This window comes from Rhipicephalus microplus, chromosome X (assembly GCF_043290135.1).
Source record: "Rhipicephalus microplus isolate Deutch F79 chromosome X, USDA_Rmic, whole genome shotgun sequence".
NCBI lineage: Eukaryota > Metazoa > Arthropoda > Arachnida > Ixodida > Ixodidae > Rhipicephalus > Rhipicephalus microplus.
In genome coordinates this window covers 176,243,746-176,265,002 of record NC_134710.1, presented here as the reverse complement: position 1 = coordinate 176,265,002, position 21,257 = coordinate 176,243,746, and the positions used below count along the sequence as shown (strand labels likewise).

Genomic DNA, 21,257 nt, shown 5'->3' with positions numbered 1-21,257 from the left:
AAACACCTTTTCTGTTCCGCTTGGTACACTCTCCACCAGCATTGCATGTAATCTCCGCGTAACAGCAACCGCGTTCAACTGTCACTAGCACCGGGCTCAAACTCACCACGGTCGCAGAATGCTGACGCCAGTGAGTTTCACGCGGAACACGGACACAGTGGCAGGACGCTGTGCGTCGGCCGTGTGGCGGAATGCAACCGTAGAAGGCGCACGACCGATCGTGTTGTCTGTACAGTTGCTGAATTAATGACGTGAAAGCACTCGCCGTTGTCAGTGCATCTAGTGCGTGTTCTCTCGTAGTTGCTTCGTTGTCGGCGAGCTGTTCCTTTCTGTTATTACTCGGAAGAAGCGATTTCACTAAAGGTGTCCCGCTGGCTCAGAGTGATGAGCCCAGTTCCATTAGTTTCGGATCGTCACGACACCACGCCCTGCGCAGCCCACGTGCTTTCTGAGCCGGAGAGGGAGTCGCGCCTTCTGCTTCGCATTCATATGTAAACAAGAGAGGAGAATTTGCCTAGTCAATATGGCCGACCTCCGGCTTCATCGCGGCTTCACGAGTGACGTCAGGGCCTCTCCTTACCTTTCCTTCCTCCGTGCGCTGAGTGGAAAAGAAAGAACACGCCGACGTTCATGACGCTGCGATCGCCCCCACTAGTTGATGATGGTGGCGATGCCACTCAGGTTTCGGTTTCACTCCAGTGGTGCCAGTGCTGCTTTATCACACTTTTGTGTAGCAGCAGCTGTCAGCATTTGTCCGAATTAAGCGGTGCGGAGCCGAATTCCGACGAAATAATGAAGGTTTGGTCCCATAGATTAACATGTACTTTGGCCGGGACCAATAGAGCCGTCCGAATTATCCGAATTTCCGAATTAACAGGTGTCAAATTAACGAGCTTTTACTGTATGAACGCTGTTATAAAGAGAACTATGTTTCCATAAACGCCAGCGAACATGCCCTGTACGTGTGGCTTTCTGAACACCAAAGAAACAATAAGGTGGCAGTCAAGAAAGGGTTCTTGCGTGTTGTATTACTTCAGGGAACAAGTATCTAAGATAAACAAGTTCATGCTAAAGAGCAGACGAGCAGGTGATATGACGCGAACGAAAACGCCTCGAGGGGCTTTTGCCTTTCTCAGTGGCTAACAAGCCCTGCAACTTCCGCAGTGCTGCAAGGTACTGCTGAGTTGGAGTATAGGTGGTAGAATGGCTGGCATTTAATAGAGATAAGTTCTTAATTTTATTTCTGTACAAACACATTTTCAATTTTTCAACTGTGCCCCCCCCCCCCCCGCCCCTCTTATGGGTTTCATTCACATTTGCATTAAAAAAGAAAGGTTCATAAAGGTCATTTAGTTTTGCTTTTATAAACATTCCTTAAGTTGTAGAGCTGCTTTGTATAGTTGTGCAAATGTTGTGAAATGAGATTGTTTGCTGTGTGTTTTGTGCAGACTGATGGGCTGCCAGGGCTTGCTAGAAGATGTTCCAGGCCGTCTGCCTCGAGCACAAGTGGCAGGGATGGGAGCTGATCTGCGAAGCAGCCTTGTTCGGGCTACAGGTCGAGGCTTCTCGGGGCGCAACTCTTCTCGCTCCTACAGCATAAAAGAAGAAACATCTAGTAAGTTAATATGTAGGGTTCTTCCACATAGAAACAGCGCTTAAGTAGTACAGCTAAACCATCATGTAATGAACTTTATAATGAAATTCTCAATATAGCAAACTATTTAGCTGTACATAACTATGTCTAATAATGGTATCTCGAGTAGACCCATTTAAGCCCAAACTCCATAAGCGCGAAAATGCACGCGACAGCGACGAGCGACGCGACGTAGATCGGCGTCGCGCGATCAGTCGCTAGCGCAGGCAAACCTCATTCACGCGACGGCTTCGGCGAGCGAATTCCACTGTTGCTGGCATGAGGCCGTCAACTCGCACCAAGAAAACCGCGTAGCGAGCGGTTTCCAATTTAAAAATAAGATATATTGTTGTGTAATGGAACGGAAAGTGTTTATTATTGCCTTGCAGCATTTTTTATATGCGCATGCGTAATAAACATTGCGTTATTTCTTGTTGCGCATACGTGACTCGGGCAGGGTCACGTGCACCTATGTAGTCTTCGTCTTTTCCGGTTTTTCGCTATTGGCTGCTTGAGCCCAGCACTTCCGGGCGATGAGCGACGGTTTCCAAATCTGGAGAACCGAGCGATCGCGCGAAAACGAGCACGCGACACGTCGCGCGAACGCCCTGTTTCGTCGCTCGTCGCTGTCGCGTGCATTTTCGCGCTTATGGAGTTTGGGCTTTAACTAGACTGGAAAAGAAGGGACCGTTAAAATATGTTGTGTTTTACAAGAGTTTGTTTTCTGAGAGATGAACAGGGATGCTGAATGCAAATACAGTTGAAATGCACGTTAACGTAATCGGGGTGGGTGGGGTGGGGACAAAAAATTTTACTTGTGCAGGAATTTCGCTGCCGTGAATGTGGCAGGAAAGACTGGGAATAAACTAGAGACATTTTAAAGCCAAAAGTCAATAAGCTTACTTCATCGAGTCTTTCCCTGCAGCAATTTTACAGCTCTTGACTTGTATTGTAAAAATTGGTCCATTGCAACGTCGTTAGTGCTCGCCGAAAACTGAGCAAATTGTGTCCAGGGCATTCAACACGTCCTAAGGGTCGCTCTTATCTCCGGATGTTCCGATCTTGGATCACCAGGATCACCCATCGCGGACACTCTACCAAGTCGCACCGGGCGCACACAGAGACTTCTACTGCTTCACACATGCAACCATGTGAATGCACAACGGGTACGCAAAACCAACCAAGACAACAAACGAGACTCCATGTAGATGCAAATTCGGCTACGTAGTCCGTGATTACGAGTCAGCATGACAAGGCGTTTCCGCGTCAGCCCATTAAAGTATTAACACTTGCCCACTACAAAATAGAGAAAATAACCAGAAAGAATGAAATTAAGAGGCAAAAAAGGGTGACGTGACGTGGAGAAAGAAAAATAAATAGCAATAACGAGGAAAAGGTCAGAAGACTTGCAGAGAAAAATATTAAAAAAAAAAACGGCAGAAAATGCTCAAGGAGAGAAATAAAGGGAAACAAAGAAAACAGGAAAACGTAGCACAGAAAAAAGGGAAGGAAGAGCGACATGCTCCTCTCTTTCTTCAGGCTCATCACTAGAGCGAAGTTGCGATATATATATATATATATATATATATATATATATATATATATATATATATATATATATATATATGAATAAATAAATAAATAAGAAGAAAGAAAACTGGGTGAAAAAATAACTTGCCGTGAGCAGGAATCGAACCTACGACCTTCGAATTGCGTAGTTCAAGTTAATTTTTTGCCCACTTTTCGTTCTTATTTACATTCATTGGTTCTAATAACTTCCCCTATACATTCCTTGGCATTATTCTCTGTAGAATCTCATTAATATTGTGTCAAAACACGGGAAAACAAGTATATGTATATATATTGTAACGAGACGCTGAAGAAATACGACAGCGAGAAAGACTACATGATTCTGGGATGTGGAGCGCGCTCTCGCTTGCCATCTCGGCTTAGGCTTGGTGTCGTGCAAATATATCTTAGCTGTAGCCTCGTTTCTCTGTGTGCTCTCCCGTAACATCTCGGTGGAGGTGCTGGGTAGCAAACGCAGCGGACGCCAATTTGCCGCTTCTAACATGCCTACCACAGGGATGATGCGCCAACAGCCATGCCTTGGCATCAATGGCACCCACCTCACCTGTTGTCATTATGACCACTCCACCCTGCAATCCTGGCAACGTTTCGGGCACTGACGGTGAAGACGTCAATGAGTAACTTCAATTCTACGAGCTCGTAAGTGAAAACCACAGATGGGACCCAACCATGATGCTGGCAGACCTTATCTTTTACTTGAAAGGTACAGCCAAGGCGTGGTTCAACAACTCAAAAGAGCTCACCGGCTGGGACGTCTGTAAGACGAAGTTGCGCGAGTTGTTCGGCCAATCTGCCGGGTGCCAGCTGGCCGCTAGGAAAGAACTTGGTAACCGTGTCCAGACATCCACGAAGTCTTACCTGGCCTATACTCAAGATGTCTTGACCCTCTGCTGTAAAGCTGATAACGCCATGATCGAAGCCGACAAGGTTGCGCTCGTACTCAAGGGCATCGCTGATGATGCCTTTAGCCTCCTTGTTTTTAAAGGCTGTTCGACAGTTAAAGATGTCATTAAGGAGTGCGGACACTTTGAAGAGGCTAAGATCCGTCGCATTGCCCACCACTTCACTTGTCTTCCTAACACCGCCGCAACGTCAACTTGCGAGGACCTCCGTTTTGAGACCCAGCCCAATCCACCCTCTGCTGACATTACGTGGGTCATTCGACGCGAAATCGAAGCGATGTCACCAGCACCCTTGAGGGTCCTGACGCCGGATGATCCTCAGCTCACCATACCCTCATACAGAGCGTTGTGTGCCAAGAATTGGCAAACGCGAACCTTCAGACGATCTGTTCTGTGCACCGACCCGATGTCCATCTGCCTACCTTGAACACCCGTCAGCACTACCGGCGTCCTGCTCCACGTAACCGAGATCCCAACGCATAGAAGACGGCTGACGACAGTCCAATTTGCTTCCGTTGCAAATGAACGGGACACATTTCGCGTCATTGCCAAAGCTCGTGGACCTCACCCTCGTGCACAAGCCCAAACTTCACGAACTTCGACGCATCAGCTCGCTCTTCTGGCCAAGAACCACCCCGCCGTGATGACTCAGCTCATTACGACATGCCCACCACGACCAATGCTCAGTACAGCCGCTCGCCTTCAGCACGACGTAGATTCTCGCGGTCTCCTTCGCCACCCCGTTCTCCATCCTCGTCCTTCAGCCGGCAATATCCTTAGGGAAACTTACTGGTGCAGCTCCTGGAAGAGAGGCTGCTGCAATGACTTGCCCTACAATTCCTCTGTTGACCCTCCCGACCAACCAGAACTTGATTGATGCAAAAGTGGATAGTTTATCTGCTAAAGCTTTAGTCGACGCTGGCGCCCATATTTCTGTTATGAGCTCGCACATTCGTGACCACTTAAAGAAAGTCTTGACTCCAGCCCCTTCACGCTGTGTTCGTGTTGCTGACGGCAGTGCAGCTGCCGTCGTTGGTGTCTGCACAGCACGCCTTACTATAGCCGGCCATCAAACCTACGTCCTCTTCACTGCCAATGCACCAATGATGTTATCTTCGGTCTAGACTTTTTGTCCGCCCATTCGGCCCTCATTCACTGTTCAGCTAGCACGGTGCAACTTGACCTGCCCTGTACGAGTGATACGCCCTGTCCGCCCCAAGTTCGCCTCTGCTCTGCTGAACATGTCCGTTTGTCACCGCAACAGTTACCTGCATTGCCGTAACAGCGTCGCCACCTGTACCTGATAAAGACTACGTGCTCACGCCCATCACATCCGTACTTCTGACTCGCAGTGTTACTTTTCTGCACACTATTATTACGTTTCGGGAAAACCGTGCTTGCATCCCCTTGCTGAACTTTGCTCTGTGTCCACAAGTGTTTCCGTGTGGAATAGCCCTCACCACGCTGACACCCTCTGAGGATTGCGTCATCTCAGCTTTGTACCCCAATGATGTGCGTCGCCCGAACTGCACGCAAGCCTGTTGTTCGGCAGATTCCACCTTCTAATGTGGAAAAAATGATCGCAGTGAACCTTTTGCCGCATCAAACTGATGCGCTCCGTCACGTCCTGGAATCGTACTTGGACGTATTCGACTTCTGTGACCGTCCGCTAAATCAAACTAGCATTGTGAAGCACCGCATTAACACCGGCGATGCATCTACGGTACATCGACGGCCGTACCGCGTTTCTCCTGCAGAGCGTCAGATCATTCAAAAGGAAGTCGAGAAGATGCTCGCCAATGACATAGTTGAGCCATCTTTCAATCCATGGGCTTCCCCTGTTGTTCTTGTGAAGAAAAAAGACAACAGTTGGCGATTGTGTGTCGACTAATGACATCTGAACCGGATAACTAAAAAAGACGTCTACCCGCTACCGCGCATTGACGATGCCCTGGATTGCCTTCATAGCTCTAAGTATCTTTCCTCCATTGACCTTCGCTCAGGGTACTGGCAAATTGCTGTCGATGAGATGGACCGTACGAAGACTGCTTTTGTGACCCCTGATAGTCTTTACCAGTTTAAGGTCATGCCGTTCGGATTATACAATGCTCCAGCCACCTTCGAACGAATGACAGGTTCAAGTGGTCAATTTGCCCATGTTACCTAGACGACGTTATTTTATTTTCCCTGACCTTTAAAACCCACCTCGACCACCTTTCCTCCATCTTTTCTGTTTTTTGTAACGCAGGGTTGCAACTGAACTCATCGAAGTGCCACTTCGGACGCCAACAAATAACCATGTTGGGCCATCTTGTCGGCTCCTCCGGCGTACGCCCTGATCCTGATAAAGTTCGAGCTGTACAAAACTTCCCCGTCCCAACCAGTACTAAGGAAGTCCGCAGCTTTTTAGGTCTATGCTCTTACTTTCCACGTTTTGTAAACAATTTTGCAATAGTGGCCCGACCTCTTACAGACTTGCTGAAGAAGAATGTTCTATTCCCTTGGGGCGCTGCGCAGGCTTCGGCGTTCTGTAATCTCATCACGTTGCTTACAACACCTATTCTGGCCCATTTTGACATGTCTGCCCCAACAGAAGTCTACACTGATGCCAGCGGCCATGGAATCGGTGCTGTTTTGGTCCAGCATCACAGCGGCTGCACCCGCGTTATCGCATATGCCAGCCGTCTGCTCTCTGTAGCCGAGTGGAACTACTCTATCACTGAACGGGAATGACTTGCTCTAGTTTGGGCGGTTGGCAAATTTCGGCCCTACTTACATGGTCGTCGTTTCACTGTCACAACTGATCACCACGCCCTCTGCTGGCTCTCGTCGTTAAAGGATCCCACTGGGCGTCTTGATCGCTGGGCACTACGGCTCCAAGAATATGACTACTCAGTGTCTGGCAAATCTGGCCGTTTACACCATGACGCTGACTGCTTGTCCCGCCATCCAGTGGACCCCCCTGAGGCTTGAGATCAAGCGCCGCCATGTGTGCTCTCTCTCTGCTTTGAGCAACATCCGTGATGAACAGCGCCGAGATCTCGTCTTGCGGGACATAATTGAGAAGCTCAACTCTCCAACGCCCCATCTGTCTACTCGACTGTTTGTGCTTAAGGGGGGAGGCTACCATCGGATACCAACTTTTTTGTTTATTGAGATATCTTAATGAAATTTTCAGGATATATAGCAAAAGCATTAGAAGAACTACAAAATTTCATCAAGTTATTTTCACTGGTTTTCAAGTTACAGCAGAATATCAGGGTAGTGCACATGGTTCTCTTATTCCAGGCCTGGAGAACTTTCAAAAGGTGCTGGAACTGTGAAATTAACTATGATGATTCCCAGATTGATACTCCAGGGGGTAACAGAGCCCTTTTTTTGAGTTTCCTTGCTGAAAAGTTTTAGCAGACCATCAAACTTTGTGTTCGTGATTAGTATATTATCAATCAAACTTTGATTAAATATAATAAATAACACACACAATATATTGAAAAAATGGGCTTGTCACCCCCTCAGAAATTTATTCATGTACATAATAAAAAAAGACTTATGGAAATCCAATGAGTGGTTCCAGAGATATGGCTGGAATAAGCAGCCTCACTAGCCAAAAAAGTCATTTTGAGAAAACGAGGTTTGAAAGTTTTGAGCACATAGGCAGTTCTAAAATGAACCTGCAGCGTAACTGGAGGTGTCCTTTGGCACTCTCTTTCTTTGCCGCCTTTCCATCTTCTCTAGGGATCGCTTCTTAGCCTTTTTCAAGCGCAGAGAATCTTTCTCGGCTGCCTGTTGAATGGCCAGGTGGCCAGGTGTTAGCCCCACTGATGAAGCTAGCTCTTGGGTGGCCCTGTAACAGCCAGCATTGTATCTTACCACTGCATCATGCAGTGCTGTCTCCACAGCAATCAGTGACGCATGCTGCTCTTTGGGCATGAGGGACCACAGCACAGAGTAAAAGGACTCTGATGCATTCTGCGTCTTTGCTCCCAGGCAGCGTTGCATAAGAGAAGCCTATGAGAGCCTCTCATAAATGGGTAGAAGTGCATCTGCAACATAGCGTGGCAGCTTGTACGAATGCTTCTGAGGTGGAACACCGGTAATCTTGCTGGCATTGTGACGACACCAGGAGTCTGCACCCTCTGGGCACAAGTCGTGGTGCGGCTCCTTAACCGTCGACGTCACATGGTGGTACGATGCCATCACTGCCCGCCGCATTGCAGCCACATCATTGGAATTGTTCCGTAGGGCCCAGCCATAATGATCTGTCAACTTGTCGATGAGGGCCTTTGTCAGCCTGCCCTTGCCTCCCAAAGCCTTGTCACTTTTCTGCACAAGGTTGCGAAGTGCAGTCCCCATCCTCTTCTGAACGTGGTTCAGGCATTCCTCTTTTGAAATGGGGACCAGTCCATAAACATTTTCTTGTACAAGGGCAGAGAAGGTGGCACTATCTCCATCAGACACGAGCGTTGTGTAACGGAGGTTGTGCTTCGACAGTGAGCGTGAAAAGAGGATGATAGCTGCCTCAACCTCCATTCTCTCTGATTTAGAGTCGGTGTTTTTCTGGCACACATGATTCTCCAGCCAGCATGCATAGTCTGCGTCTCCAGGCTTTGGCCCTACTTGGCAACCAAGGCACTGATTAGACAGAACAACGGCGTCCAAGATAAGGCCCGTATGGTATTCGATAATTGCCCCGACTCCAATATGGGATGTTTGCCCACGCTTGTGCCATGTTCCATCATAACAAACTGTTATATCCCTGGTGAAATATTGATCCATTTCTTTGTAAGTGGCTTTTACAGCAGAAGCAGATTCTGCATAGAAATTTTCTATGCATTGTGTCTGCGGTTCCCTGAATTTCTTCAGGTGCTTCTGAAAGGTCTTGTGAGGGAGGCCACGATGGGACACGTTTATCGCTGCCCAAAAGTCGTTGAGAGCTGTTTGTCCCTTGCCTATTTGTTTTGTTGCCATAATGGCTCTTACATTCACATCAAAGGCCTTTGTGTCATCCTGATGAGATGAACTCCATGAGCTTGAAACTACTCCACGATGCAAGCATACTAGCTCAAGCTTTGCAGCAAGTCCAAGTTGGGTGCCTCCTCGTACCTTCATCCCAATCGCGGTGCACCGGTGGCACGGGGTCCGAGATAGCAGGTCGTCTAGGGCATCCATTTGCACAAGGAAAAATTTTTCCTTCACTTGTAGCGGTGGCAGCTTCATGATCGCGCTCCATTGCCTGAAATTTCCGCTCCGTCGCTGGCATAGCGCCAAGTTCTCTTTGCACAGCAGCGCGTTGTTGATTCGCCGCCTCTTTCTCCTCGCACGTCGGGAAACTTGTTCGCGAATGCACAGTTGACGACGCGATCGCACTCGAGGCCGATGAAAGAGAAGATGCAGAAGCCACTGTCGATGAGCACGAGACACCAGGCGCACTTGTAACGACAAATTCTTGCACCGGCGGAGCAGGAGTCTCGTTGCTAGGCGCGTCGATGCGACCACTCTCTTGCGTAGATGAAGCAGAAGCTGCCCCACAGGTACCGTCGGCGCGATCACCGTCGACGCACTTGCGAGCGGAGAGCCTCGCCGCGCGGACAAGCTTCATAGCTCGCTTCCTTGCACCGAACGATTGTAGCGTCTTCTTTTTCGTTGGGCGCATCGTGAGCGAACACAACAACAGTCTCGTATAGACGGTTGAAAATCGTCTCGTAAAGATGGTTGAAAATCGTTTCGAAGACAGTTGAAACGTGGAGAGTATGCGAACGGCTGCAACGATACACGGAAGCGAGCGGAACACAAAGACGCCGGACGGAGGAGCAGCAGACGAGCGGCCGCATCAGCCGCATTATGCGCAAGAGCGCTACGTCATCGCGCGCAGCAGCCAATGGCAGTCGCGGGCTCCCCCGCGTCCCTGGGGAGCGCGCGCTTCGCCCAATCCCAGCTGCGCGCCTCAGCCGCGGGAAACTTGAAAGCTCTCGCGAGCCCTCCAATTATGAGCGGCTTGCTCCTCTCCTGCGCTGCCGCTGGCGACGCAGGTGGCGGGGAAAGAAAGAACAAAAATTCACAAACAAAACAACACCAAAATGGCGGCGCTCCGTCGAGCGGTCGAGAAACTGCGATCACGCCAAGTTGGGGTATTTTGAGTGCTCGCGCGCCGCTCGAGGGCCGCCGCGGCATGTTCTAAACTTTATTTCAAATGGTTTCGTGACGAATTAGACGTTGATATTTACAGAAAAGGTAGTTTATGACACATACTGCCCGAATATGTGGTTTGCCAAAAATCGACTTTTTCGCGATTTTTCGGTTTTCAGAGGCCGCGTCCCCCCTTAAAGAAGGCACCTTGTACCGCTACAATGTCAACACAAATTGGCGCGAACTGCCCCTTGTGGTACCTTCCCACCTACGTTATAGTGCTATCGCCCAGCTCCATGACGTCACCTTGCTCTCTCTTGGACTTATGACCGCGTTCAGCGTCAATTTTACTGGCCCAGGCTTTATCGCTCCGTGCACCGCTACGTCGTCGCATGCGACCAGTGCCAACGTCAAAAAAAAAAAAAAAAAAAAACCCTACGAGTCCTATCGGACTTCTCCAGCCATTTGATCTTCCTATTGACTCCTCCTTTCCAGTTGGTCTTAATCTCCTAGGCCCTTTCCGTCAGTCTACCGCCGGAAACAGATGGATTGCTGTCGGTACTGATCATACAACCCGGTACGCCATCACGCGGGCTTTGCCAACCAGCTGTGCCACAGATGTCGATTTCCTTGTGTACGCTATCACGCGGGCTTTGCCATCATGGCGCTCCATGCCAACTCCTCGCAGATCATGGACGCTATTTTCTCTGCAGAGTTATTGACGACATGCTTCGTTCTTGCGAAATCAAACATAAATTTAAGACAGCCTACCATCCACAAGCTAATGGGCTTACCGAAAGATTCAACCGGACTTTAAGTGATATGCTCTCCATGTATGTCTCCTCTGACCACCAAGACTGGGACATTGCATTGCTTTTGTTCCATTGGCATACAATTGCTCACGCCACGATACCACTGGGTTTTCACCATTCTATCTCTTATTTGGCCGCAACCCAACTCTACCTTTCGACACCATCTTCCCAACAGCTGTCGATTCGCCGACTGAATGCGCCCGTGACACTATCACCAGAGCTTGAAAAGCACGAGAAGTCGCTCGGAAGCGCCTCTTAGCATCGCAAGAGCAACAGAAGCAACGTTACGACGCACATCATCGCGACGTCTCCTTTGCCCCGGGTTCCCTTGTGTTGTTGTGGACCCCGACTCGGCATGTTGGTCTCTCTGAGAAGCTGCTTTTTTCCGGTACTCAGAACCCTACCGCGTCTTGCGCCATGTGACCGACGTTACCTACAAGATAGCCCCGCTGAAGTCATCTCTCTCCGCTCCACTGTCTACAGACATTGTTCATGTCTCCCGCATCAAGCTCTAAGACTCCTCAACACCATAGAAAGCACCGAGATGGTGCTTCTGCTCCCGGGGGTCATGTTACAAGACTACATACGCTGAAGAAGCAAGACAGACAGTGAGAAACACGACGTGATTCTGGAATGTGGGGCGCGCTCTCGCTTGCCTTGCCGTCTCAGCTTAGGCTTGGCGTCATGCTAATATATCTTAGCTGTAACCTCGTTTCTCTGTGTGCCCTCCCGTAACAATATATATATATATATATATATATATATATATATATATATATATATATATATATATCATCAGCCCGACTACACCCACTGCAGGACAAAGTCCTTTCCAACATTCCGCCAGTGAACTGAGTCCTGTTTTCCTTCTTTGAGAATCCAATCAGTTACCCTTAATAACTAGCGGTTATCCTGCCTATGTGCCCGGCCCATGTTCATTTATTCTTCTTGATTTCAACTAGGATAACCTTAACTCCTGTTTGTTCCCTGACCCACTCTGCTCTCTTCTTGCTTTTATGGTTACACCCATCATTTTCTTTTCAATCGCTTGCTGCGTCGTCCTCAATTTAAGCGGAACCCTCTTTGTAAGCCTCCAGGTTTCTGCTTTGTAGGTAAGTACCGGCAAGATGTAGCTGTTGTATATACTTTCCTCGTGAGGAACAGTGGTAGACTACCATTCATGATTTGAGAATGCTTGCTGAATGTGTTCCACCCCAATTTATTCTTCTAGTTACTTCTATTTTGTGGTTCGGTTCTGCAGTTACTACCTGTCTTAAGTAGTCGTACTCTTTTACGACTTCAAGTGCACTGTTACCTATCTGAAAGTGTTGTTCTCTTCTGAGGTTATTGTGCATTACTTTCCTTTTGTGTAAATAATTTTAAGGTCTGCGTTTATGCTCTCCTTGTATAATTCAGTAATAATGAATTGCAATTCGTCCCCTGAGTTTTTCAGCAATGCAATGTCATCGGCGTAGCGAAAGGTACTAAGGTACCTTTCGCTACGAAGGTACTTCATTAACTCGTAGCCCTAACTCTTCCCATTTTAGGCCTCTTGAAGCCTCCTTTAAGCATGCAGTAAATAGCACTGATGAGATTGTATCTCCTTGTTTTACACCCTATTTTATTGGCATTCCGTTGCTTTCTTTATGGAGCACAATGGTGGTTGTTGATCCTCTGTGTATTTCTTCAAGGATGTTCATGATGTTTATATCTGTTTCGCCAATGCCCTGATTCCGCAGTATCTGCATGACTGCCAATATCTAGACTGAATCAAATGCCGTCTCGTAATCTATGAAGGCTGGGTATAGTGGTATAGAAAAAAATGGGACAAAATGGAAAAATAAGAAAAAATGGGATGTTCTTGCTCTGTGAAATTCGCCATCATGAACGGTTTTGTGGTCGGCTAATATGTGCGCCCGCAGAAGAGAGTGCTTCACTGCAATGCAGTACTGGTTAACACACAAGCAGCAGCTCTCTGGCTTCTTGCAACGTCAGCATGTCATAATGCGACCATTCGTGCATAAAGAATTTACTGTATAAACCTGAATATAAGTACAGATATTTTCAATAAAATAATAAGCTAAAGTCGCCTCTCGTCTTGTATAGCGATGTCTAGCTGAAAGTGCACCGCTCTCTGGCAACATGTGGCTTGCATGTGCTTAAGAAGCCGGACGCGGCCATATCTGAATCCAAATCCAATCGCAGGCTTTTTTTCTCCGTCTGTTTTCTTTGTGTTCGTGATTCTTCCGATCTGTTCTGAGTTTTCGTTCTGCTTGACATTGCGCTGCATTTTTTTTTTTTTCGTTCACTCAGCTGCGTTAAAACTAGATATTGTTGAGTTCGCAGATGCGAATGGGACTATGGCTGCTCAGCGCCGCTTTGGTGTATCGGAAAAAAGTGTGCGCTATTGGAGAGCGCAGAAAGGGAAGCTGCAGAAGCTGGGCTCACGAGAGAAGAGTTTCGTGTATCAAACTCTTGGGTGCGTCGATTTATGCAACGCAAAGGATTTTCTCTCCGGTGGTGCAGATACATCTGTCAAAAGTTGCCGGAGGAGTTCGAGGACAAGCTCATAAACTTTCAGCGCTTCGTGAACCAGCTTCGAGGACAGAACGACTACATGATGGGGCAGATTGGCAACGCCTATGAGACCCACGTGTGGTTTGACATGCCTTCGTCGACCACGATCGCGCAGCGCGGCGCCAAGGATGTGAAGCTGTTGTCCACTGGCAACGAGCACTCACGCTTCACCGTCATGCTGGCATGCACGGCAGATAGTAGAAAGCTTCTGCCCTCTATCATTTTCAAACGCAAGACAATGCCGAAGGAAGTGTTCCCGCGCGGTGTTGTCGTTCGCGTCAACAAAAAGGGATACATGGACGAGGCCATGATGCTCGAATGGATAAGAGTGGTGTGGAACCGTCGGCCAGGTGCACTACTACGTCTTCGCAGCATGCTGGTGTTGGATGTGTTTTGTGGCAACTTAACCCCCACAGTGAAACGCGCACTCAGCGACAGGAAAACGGACCTCGCCGTGATACCAGGTTGTATGACGTCCACCCTCCAGTCGCTCGACGTTGTGCTAAACAAACCGTTCAAGGACTGAGTGTGACTGGAATACCAAGAGTGGATGGCCGGCGACAACCCCAAGACACCGACGGGCCGCCTACAGAGGCCTCCGCTTGCGACTGTTTGTGGCTGGGTGCTTTCCGCCTGGCGTTCCTTGCCGGATTCCATGGTGAAAAATGCTTTCAAGAAATGTTGCATCAGCAACTCGCTGGATGGCACTGAAGATGACGCACTGTGGGAGGCGGCCAGCGACAAACTCTCGTCTTCAGAAGACAGTGGTGCTTCGTCGGACGAATAAGAACAGTTGCGATGGTGGTTGAGGGGAGCTTCGACTATCGGGGTGCACTGCGCCCAATTCGCAAATAAATGTGGTTCGGCAGTTTTGGGTTGTTTTCCCTTTTTTTTCGGTAACTTAAACTTGGGGGGTCTACCTATATTCCCACTCGACCTATAGTCCGGTTTATACGGGAATAGTGGCCAGTGTGATAGAGTTGGTGATGACCATTGAAGCTTTCAAACTGAGTTTTTGAAATATGTACTGCTTGCAAGAACTCTGGCAACAATGTAAGTACCGAAATAGTCGAAGCAAACAGCAATCGGAGGTTCACATATGTCGCGAATTCCGCCAGACTGACCCTTACTAATTTATTCATATTTCCAAAAAGAACGGGTAAGTCATGACGCGCTTAAGTTGCGAGAAGCATGGAACATGCTGCCTGGGTGTCACTTAGTGTGTTGCAGTAAGCACACACAGGTGCACATTTCAGTTAATCATTAGAACGTGTGTTTTTTCTGTTTGCAGAAGCGAGGCTGGGGTGTTTCACTTGTCGCTCATTGGTATAGTTTCATCGCAATGCCTTGTGGCTTCTAGGGGCTGTTGTTGCCGCGGCTTTTCCGCGTTGCCGGCATCGGAACTTGGCACATGGCACCCAAAGTCTTTTAATTAACTGAGCTGGTGCTGACTGCCACTTGAAGATATCCACTCAAACTTGCATTGCGAAGTATAGAACCGTGGAAATTCTTAGAATTAGGCCGGTATTTCAAAATGATTGAGGTAGAATCAGTGACATTTCATTGTAATATGAACACTAGCATATAATGAGTTCATGACACTTAATACTCGAGTTCGTTATTAGCGGCTCGACTGTGCATTCAGGTATGGCCTGCACACAGTGTCAGCATGTGTAAACAGTTTGCAGCCTATAACACATCGTCACAATGAAAAGAGATGAGTATGTATCTGTCAGTACTCTGGTTTTCGCTTGTAAAACATCTGATTTAAATTTAAATTTGCTTAGTAGTTAGTTTAGCTTGGATTTATGTGCTTGAATGAACTAGGATTATTGTTAGAGTTCTTTCTCTACTGTGGTGTTATCATATAATCGTTGTCCTTATCATTTTCAGGTGAAATCATGGCTGTTCTAAAGCTTGACAACGTTCAGGTTGGCCAGACCACCTACAAACCATGTAGTCAGCAAGCATGGGACCAGAGGTTCACTATAACCCTCGATAGGGTAAGCGTGCACTATTCATGTAGTGGTCTTTTGCCAGCTGTTTAGCTTGTTTTTTGGGTTTAAATAAAGGATAAAAACAAAACCATTGGGGAGCACTCTAACCATCAACGTACTAAATGTTACAAGGCCAACGTGAGCACCTGCAGAATTTTTTTTAATAAATAATGAATGTAGTGGGTAAATTGACAGTAACAATAGTTCATACTATAGGAAAGGAGATATAAATGAGGGTCCAAAGTGCAAACTTGTGCAACTCTGTAACAATTGAGCCACTATTGTGGCTGCCTGCATTCTGAACACCCGCTTAACTGGGTATTTCAGGTTGATGTACTGTAGCCGACCGATTTTTCGTACCTAGCGGGGACCACGAAATAGTCCAAAAAATAGAACAGTCCGAAATAAATGGTCAAGTCATCAAAAAATGAAGTTTATTGGGGTTAAAAAAAAACCTTAAACATATCTCCAATAATGCTATGCTTCAAGCTATTCTTAGGGACGAGCGAATCCTGCTGTATTTGAGCTATGGTAACATCGCTGTCAAGCGCATTGGCAATCGCTGTAGCCGACTGTTGCGGGCGGCAAAGTTCATCGCTTCATGAAACCAAGCAAACAAAACTTGATGCAGGCCACAAAAAGATGCATGCAGCTTCTCACCTGTTTGGTAAGGTTTAACGGCACGGTATGGGCTTCTTTTACCTGTACCGACACAGCACAGTACGTGAGCCTCCAGTGATTCGCCACCGTCAAAATGCTACTACCGCGACCGCGATCAAACCCACGTCTTTCAGGTCAGTAGCCGAGCACCGTTACCACGGAGTGCTACTGAGCAATCACAAACACTAGCAACCATGTGACGTGCACGATGGCTCAAACACACTAGGCACACCACCAACACGACCACGTGTGCAATGATGACCAGAAAAACAAACGCCCAGAAAATACAAACATCCTTTTGCCGTTTTGAAAGCGAAGAAAGATCAGACATGGCCTCTATAACTAGGTGATAGTGCGCGGTTGCCATCTTGGAGGCCACATAATTACCCACTGCAAGCCAAACTCTGACCAAGGCTACAAAAAATTCAACATGGCAGCTTTGAAAATCTAGTGGCATAGCTCAGAACAGACAATTTAGTCTGGAAAATCTAACTTTGGAACATAAATTGGTCCGAAAAATTGGTTGCAAGAATGAATTACACTAAAACCTCAATATAATGAACACAGATATAACGAATTATTTGTTATAATGAAGTGAATGAGAAATCAATTAGCATTACACCTTTATGACGAATTTTTGGATACAACGAGCTTTATTTTGTGTAACATGCAAGTCTGTTATAAATAATGAAGTTTGAGTGTAGTGCAATAGGAACTATGATGGTGCATTTGTGATATTTAAAATATCCAACAAGTCGAAAGTTTTGGAGTCCGAAAAATGTGTCGGTGACTGTATATATAACCTAGCCACCACAGCAGATGTAAGACTCGTTAAACCATAGTTGTTATTTATTACATGAGTAGGGATGGGCAAATAGTGGATTTGACGTTCGAAGCGAATAATGATTTGGTCGAATAATTTCTAATCGAATAGTTCCAATAGTGTACATCACATATTATAAAGAAAAATTAGCATTTCTTCGCGGCCCGACTAATTTACACAATTTTTTTAAAGGAATTAGAACTCATGTAGGCACAGCATTTTGTGAAATTGAAAATTGTTAATAGTTGAATTTTATTTGCAAATCTCACCTTTTTTTACTGCACTCGCAAGTTTTCATGCAAAAGTACCAGCTGCTCCACATGGTCTGGGAGCAGCAGTTCCCGCCGGCTGCTGACAACATTCCCTGCTGTTGAAAACAGCCTCTCACTCCTTGCCTGTGTGGCAGGAATTGAGAGGTACTTTTGTGCCACCTTGGCCAGTGCTGGGTACAGTCGGCTGCCATGGGTCTTCTACCACTCCAAAGGGTTTTCTGACCGGGGAAGCACAGGGGCGCCCAAGTATTCTGCCACTTGAGAAGGGACACTTTCGCGCGCGTTGTCTTGCAGTACATTAGAGGTTAATGAAGAAAAAACACTCCAAAGAGTGTTAGCTGGGGGCTTCTCCATGGCTGAGCAGACAGGTGCCTGGGAACATTCGTTTTGGGCTGGCATTAGCTCATTTGCTGCAGCTGCAAGTGCGGCTTTTGCCCACTCTTTTTGACTGTCTTCTGTGTAGCAATTGTCTTTGTAGCGAGGGTCAACTAGCATTGAATTTGCCGGCACATTTGCCATTTTCAAGCCAGGGAACCTTGTGGAAAGACTGCGCAGAAGGCTCCTTGCAAACGATGCTGCTTCCTCGCCTTGAGACGCATGCTTATGTAGCACCACTTGCGCACAATGCACGAGAGGTATCACTTGAGAAAGTGTGGGATAGCGGGCAACACTTTTACAGCCGCAGCCATTAATTTCCATTCTCTGGAGCTTAAGTTGTCCACATCCGAATCGCAAAGTTCAACTGAAATTGGGGCACGAAGTTCGACGAGTCTCTCCATCATGGCATACTCGCTGTTCCAGCGTGTGAGAACGTCTTGAATCACTTCATGCTGGGCCATGTGCATGTCCTTTTGTATGTCCATAAGCCGTGCACATGCACGTGCGCTTCTTTTGTAGCAACCTACAATCGTTCGACACTTCGCACAAAGTTGCGAAAAACTTGCCACTTCTCTTTTGGCGTCCTTTATGCACAGCTGCAGGGTATGTGCAAAGCAGAGGAGTCCTGACCAGTTGGATTTGGCAACAGCTGATACGAAGTTCCTGCCGTTGTCGGTAATGACAAAAGTCTGGATGGTGTCAGGCAGACCCCATTCTTCGATCACGTCTCAGAGAAACTGAACTATATTTTCTCCAGTATGCTCCTGCGGCATTGGTTTGCAGGCGAGGGCATAAGCGTGCTGCCTAAAGTCGCGATCCATCATGTGGGCCGTAACACACACGTAGCTGTCGCCGGCCCTCGATGTCCACCCATCCGTTGTTAAAGTGAAGTACTTAGCACCACCGTCGTCAAATACGGCCATAATGCGCTTCTTCAGTTCATTTTTTTTTGGCCGCGTACAAATCCGGAATGACCGTTCGTGAAAAGGTCTTCCGCGACGGGACGACGTACTTTGGAATTGCACATCGCATCATCTCGATGAAGCTCGGTTCCTCGACCACGCTGTATGGCTGCAGGCCGCAGGCAATGAACGCTGCAATCTTTTTAGTCATCTCTTGTGCTTTTACCGATGACGGCTGAAGTGTAGGCTTAAACAAGCTGGTCACGGTTAGCTGCGATGACAGCCCCTTTAGTTCACTTTTCTTTTTCGGAAAACTGTAAAGCTGATGCAATTCCGAGTACTCTTTATACTTGCCTGGGTGTCTCTTCAAGTGGGTGACAAGCGTCGTCGTGGTACCAGTAGGCGTCTTCAAAACAACTCCGCACGTCTCGCACTGCGCTTCGCCTCCAGCAGGCACTTTCAGGAAAGTCCCATATCAGATTCATGTACGCGCCCTTACAGGACACTGGCGCGGTCGGCACCATCTTCAACTGTGGAGGCAGTGGTTACCGAGGGCAAGATAAGCCAACACGTGTAAGCGTGGCTGAAGCTCGAGGAACACAAAGAAAGAAAGAAAGCAAAAAAATTATGTCTACAGCAATGCGGGGCGGGGCGGCTTACGCAATGAGCTTTTGGGTGACGGTTGCCGTGAACATGGCAGCGATGACGTATTTCCGGCTCCTCAATGCATGGCCTTGGAGATTAACGAATGTATGGCAGCCATGACGTGTAAAGCATAGCCTCAGAGATTTGTATTTGTACCGGCCGTCCGTGGCTTTTGCGGCTTATTCGAAAGCGCCGAATAATTAGAAAATACCGAATACCTGAATTCGTATCGAAGCGAATAACAAATAGGGCAGAATTCTATCGAATATTCGCAACACCGAATATTCGCCCATCCCTATGTAACATGAGTCCACCAAGATTCAGGGATTTTGGTGGGCCTCTTACCGATTGTAGACTGCGTCACCGATTTGGCATGTGATTGCCATGACATCTGTGTTAAACTTGTTTGAAAGTGCATTTCTTCTATTAATTGTAGAAGCTTATAGGTTAGTCGTGGTCAGATTCATTATGACCGCTTGTAGAAAGCACTTTGAGGGCCCCTACTTTAAAGCAAGCTGACGAAGTATTGTTTTTGTTTTTTTAAAGAAAAAAAAACCACCTATATTTTTGTTTGAAACCATTTCTTCTGGTTTTACAGTTAAATTTCAATATAATTAAGGACAGTCAACTGTCAATTTTTTCAGACATGTTTTAAAATTTTTAAATTTGGACAGTTCTGCGGCACCACCAAAAAAAAAAGCTCATAGTGTAACAAAAAAAAAAGCGCTAGATTGTGCTCACAAGTGGCCAGGTCGTCACGTTGTGTTGATGAGCTTGCATTGCTTCGCTGAATAAATATTAGTAACATAGTAAGTAAGAGTGCGTGAATATCGAATTTTCCTAATACGATTCGAATATTTGAAAGAAATGCGACTTGTTTTTTTTTTCAGCTTTAATATTTTACGTTGCCATATAGTGTTTTCGACGAAGTAGCTGCCCTAAATTTCCATCACCTTACGTGCACCGCCATTAGCAACACAGAAATACAGTTGAGCATGGATGTATCTAACTCGAAGGGGATCGCGAATTAGTTTGATATATGAAAAATTCGATGTAAAAAAAATAGGGGCCCCAAGAGCTTACCTGTAGCGGATCATAACATACAATAGGTGCATTCAAGAATGACAACTAATTCCGCACACACACTACTACATAATGATTTATTTGCCTGAAAAATTTTTTTCTATATTTTTTACTATATATTTATTTGCCTGAAGAAAAAGTATTTTTCTAAAATGTGGAAGACTCTAGTCTCAATCTTATCACAACTCTCGAAACACGTCGTTTATGCGCTCATAGTCATCGTTTTCCCCTGTTTCCGCAAATTCCGCAGCCTCAAAGCTTGCCTTCCGGAAGCAGTTGACCACTGTGTCTGTCTTCACGTCTCGCCAGGCATGGAAGATCTCCGCGGGAGAAAACTTGGCGGAGATTGTCCGCCACTCCTTCGTTATTCACTGCTGGATGTCCTGGCTGCTGACAGCTTCACTTTTCCCAGAAATGATTTTGCCAACGATGCCGTAGCACTGCTTGAATCGGTGAAGCCACCCGCTGTTGTCGGGGAAGTTGTTTCAGTACAGGGGCAAACCATTTGGCATTGGCGCTCAGCATCAGGCCACCCACTGGTATGTTCTTCGTGCGCACTTCTAAAAACCAGGCATACAGTGCCTTTTCTACATTTCCGTGGGCAGAAGCGCACACATGACAGGCTCCCGGCGTTTGCTATTCCGCCGCCTTTGCCTTGATATCTGCCTTGTTTTTCAACTAGGTACTCAGAGTTCTCCGCGCTATCCCGAAGTCGTCCGTGATCGTCGGAACGTTTCTGTCCCGCCTCAACATGCTGAATACAATACAACTTCGTCACAAAGTCAAGGGTCTTGTGCTTACTGATACTGGTAATAGTGAGACATCCCACCGCTGCGCACCACTTGAGACATCCCCCG

The 21,257-nt window shown here is 47.1% G+C and overlaps 1 protein-coding gene and 1 long non-coding RNA gene across 8 annotated transcripts in view; one reads left to right on the top strand and one right to left on the bottom strand.

Moving 5' to 3' along the window:
- Positions 1 to 21,257, top strand: part of Pkn (serine/threonine-protein kinase N) — a 186,581-nt gene that overhangs the window by 60,430 nt on the left and 104,894 nt on the right. For 6 of the 7 annotated variants that reach the window (XM_075878269.1, XM_075878263.1, XM_075878266.1 and 3 more), the window contains 3 exons: positions 1,449 to 1,615; positions 2,647 to 2,799; positions 15,534 to 15,643. In XM_075878269.1, coding sequence (XP_075734384.1) covers positions 1,449 to 1,615; positions 2,647 to 2,799; positions 15,534 to 15,643 — 430 coding nt within the window. The remainder of the gene's footprint in view (positions 1 to 1,448; positions 1,616 to 2,646; positions 2,800 to 15,533; positions 15,644 to 21,257) is intronic. The other variant, XM_037428622.2, reaches the window with a different exon arrangement.
- LOC119177210 (uncharacterized) overlaps positions 1,456 to 21,257 on the bottom strand; it is a 183,129-nt gene continuing 163,327 nt past the window's right edge. The window contains exon 3 of the long non-coding RNA XR_005110553.2: positions 1,456 to 1,589. This is a non-coding gene — a long non-coding RNA (uncharacterized LOC119177210). The remainder of the gene's footprint in view (positions 1,590 to 21,257) is intronic.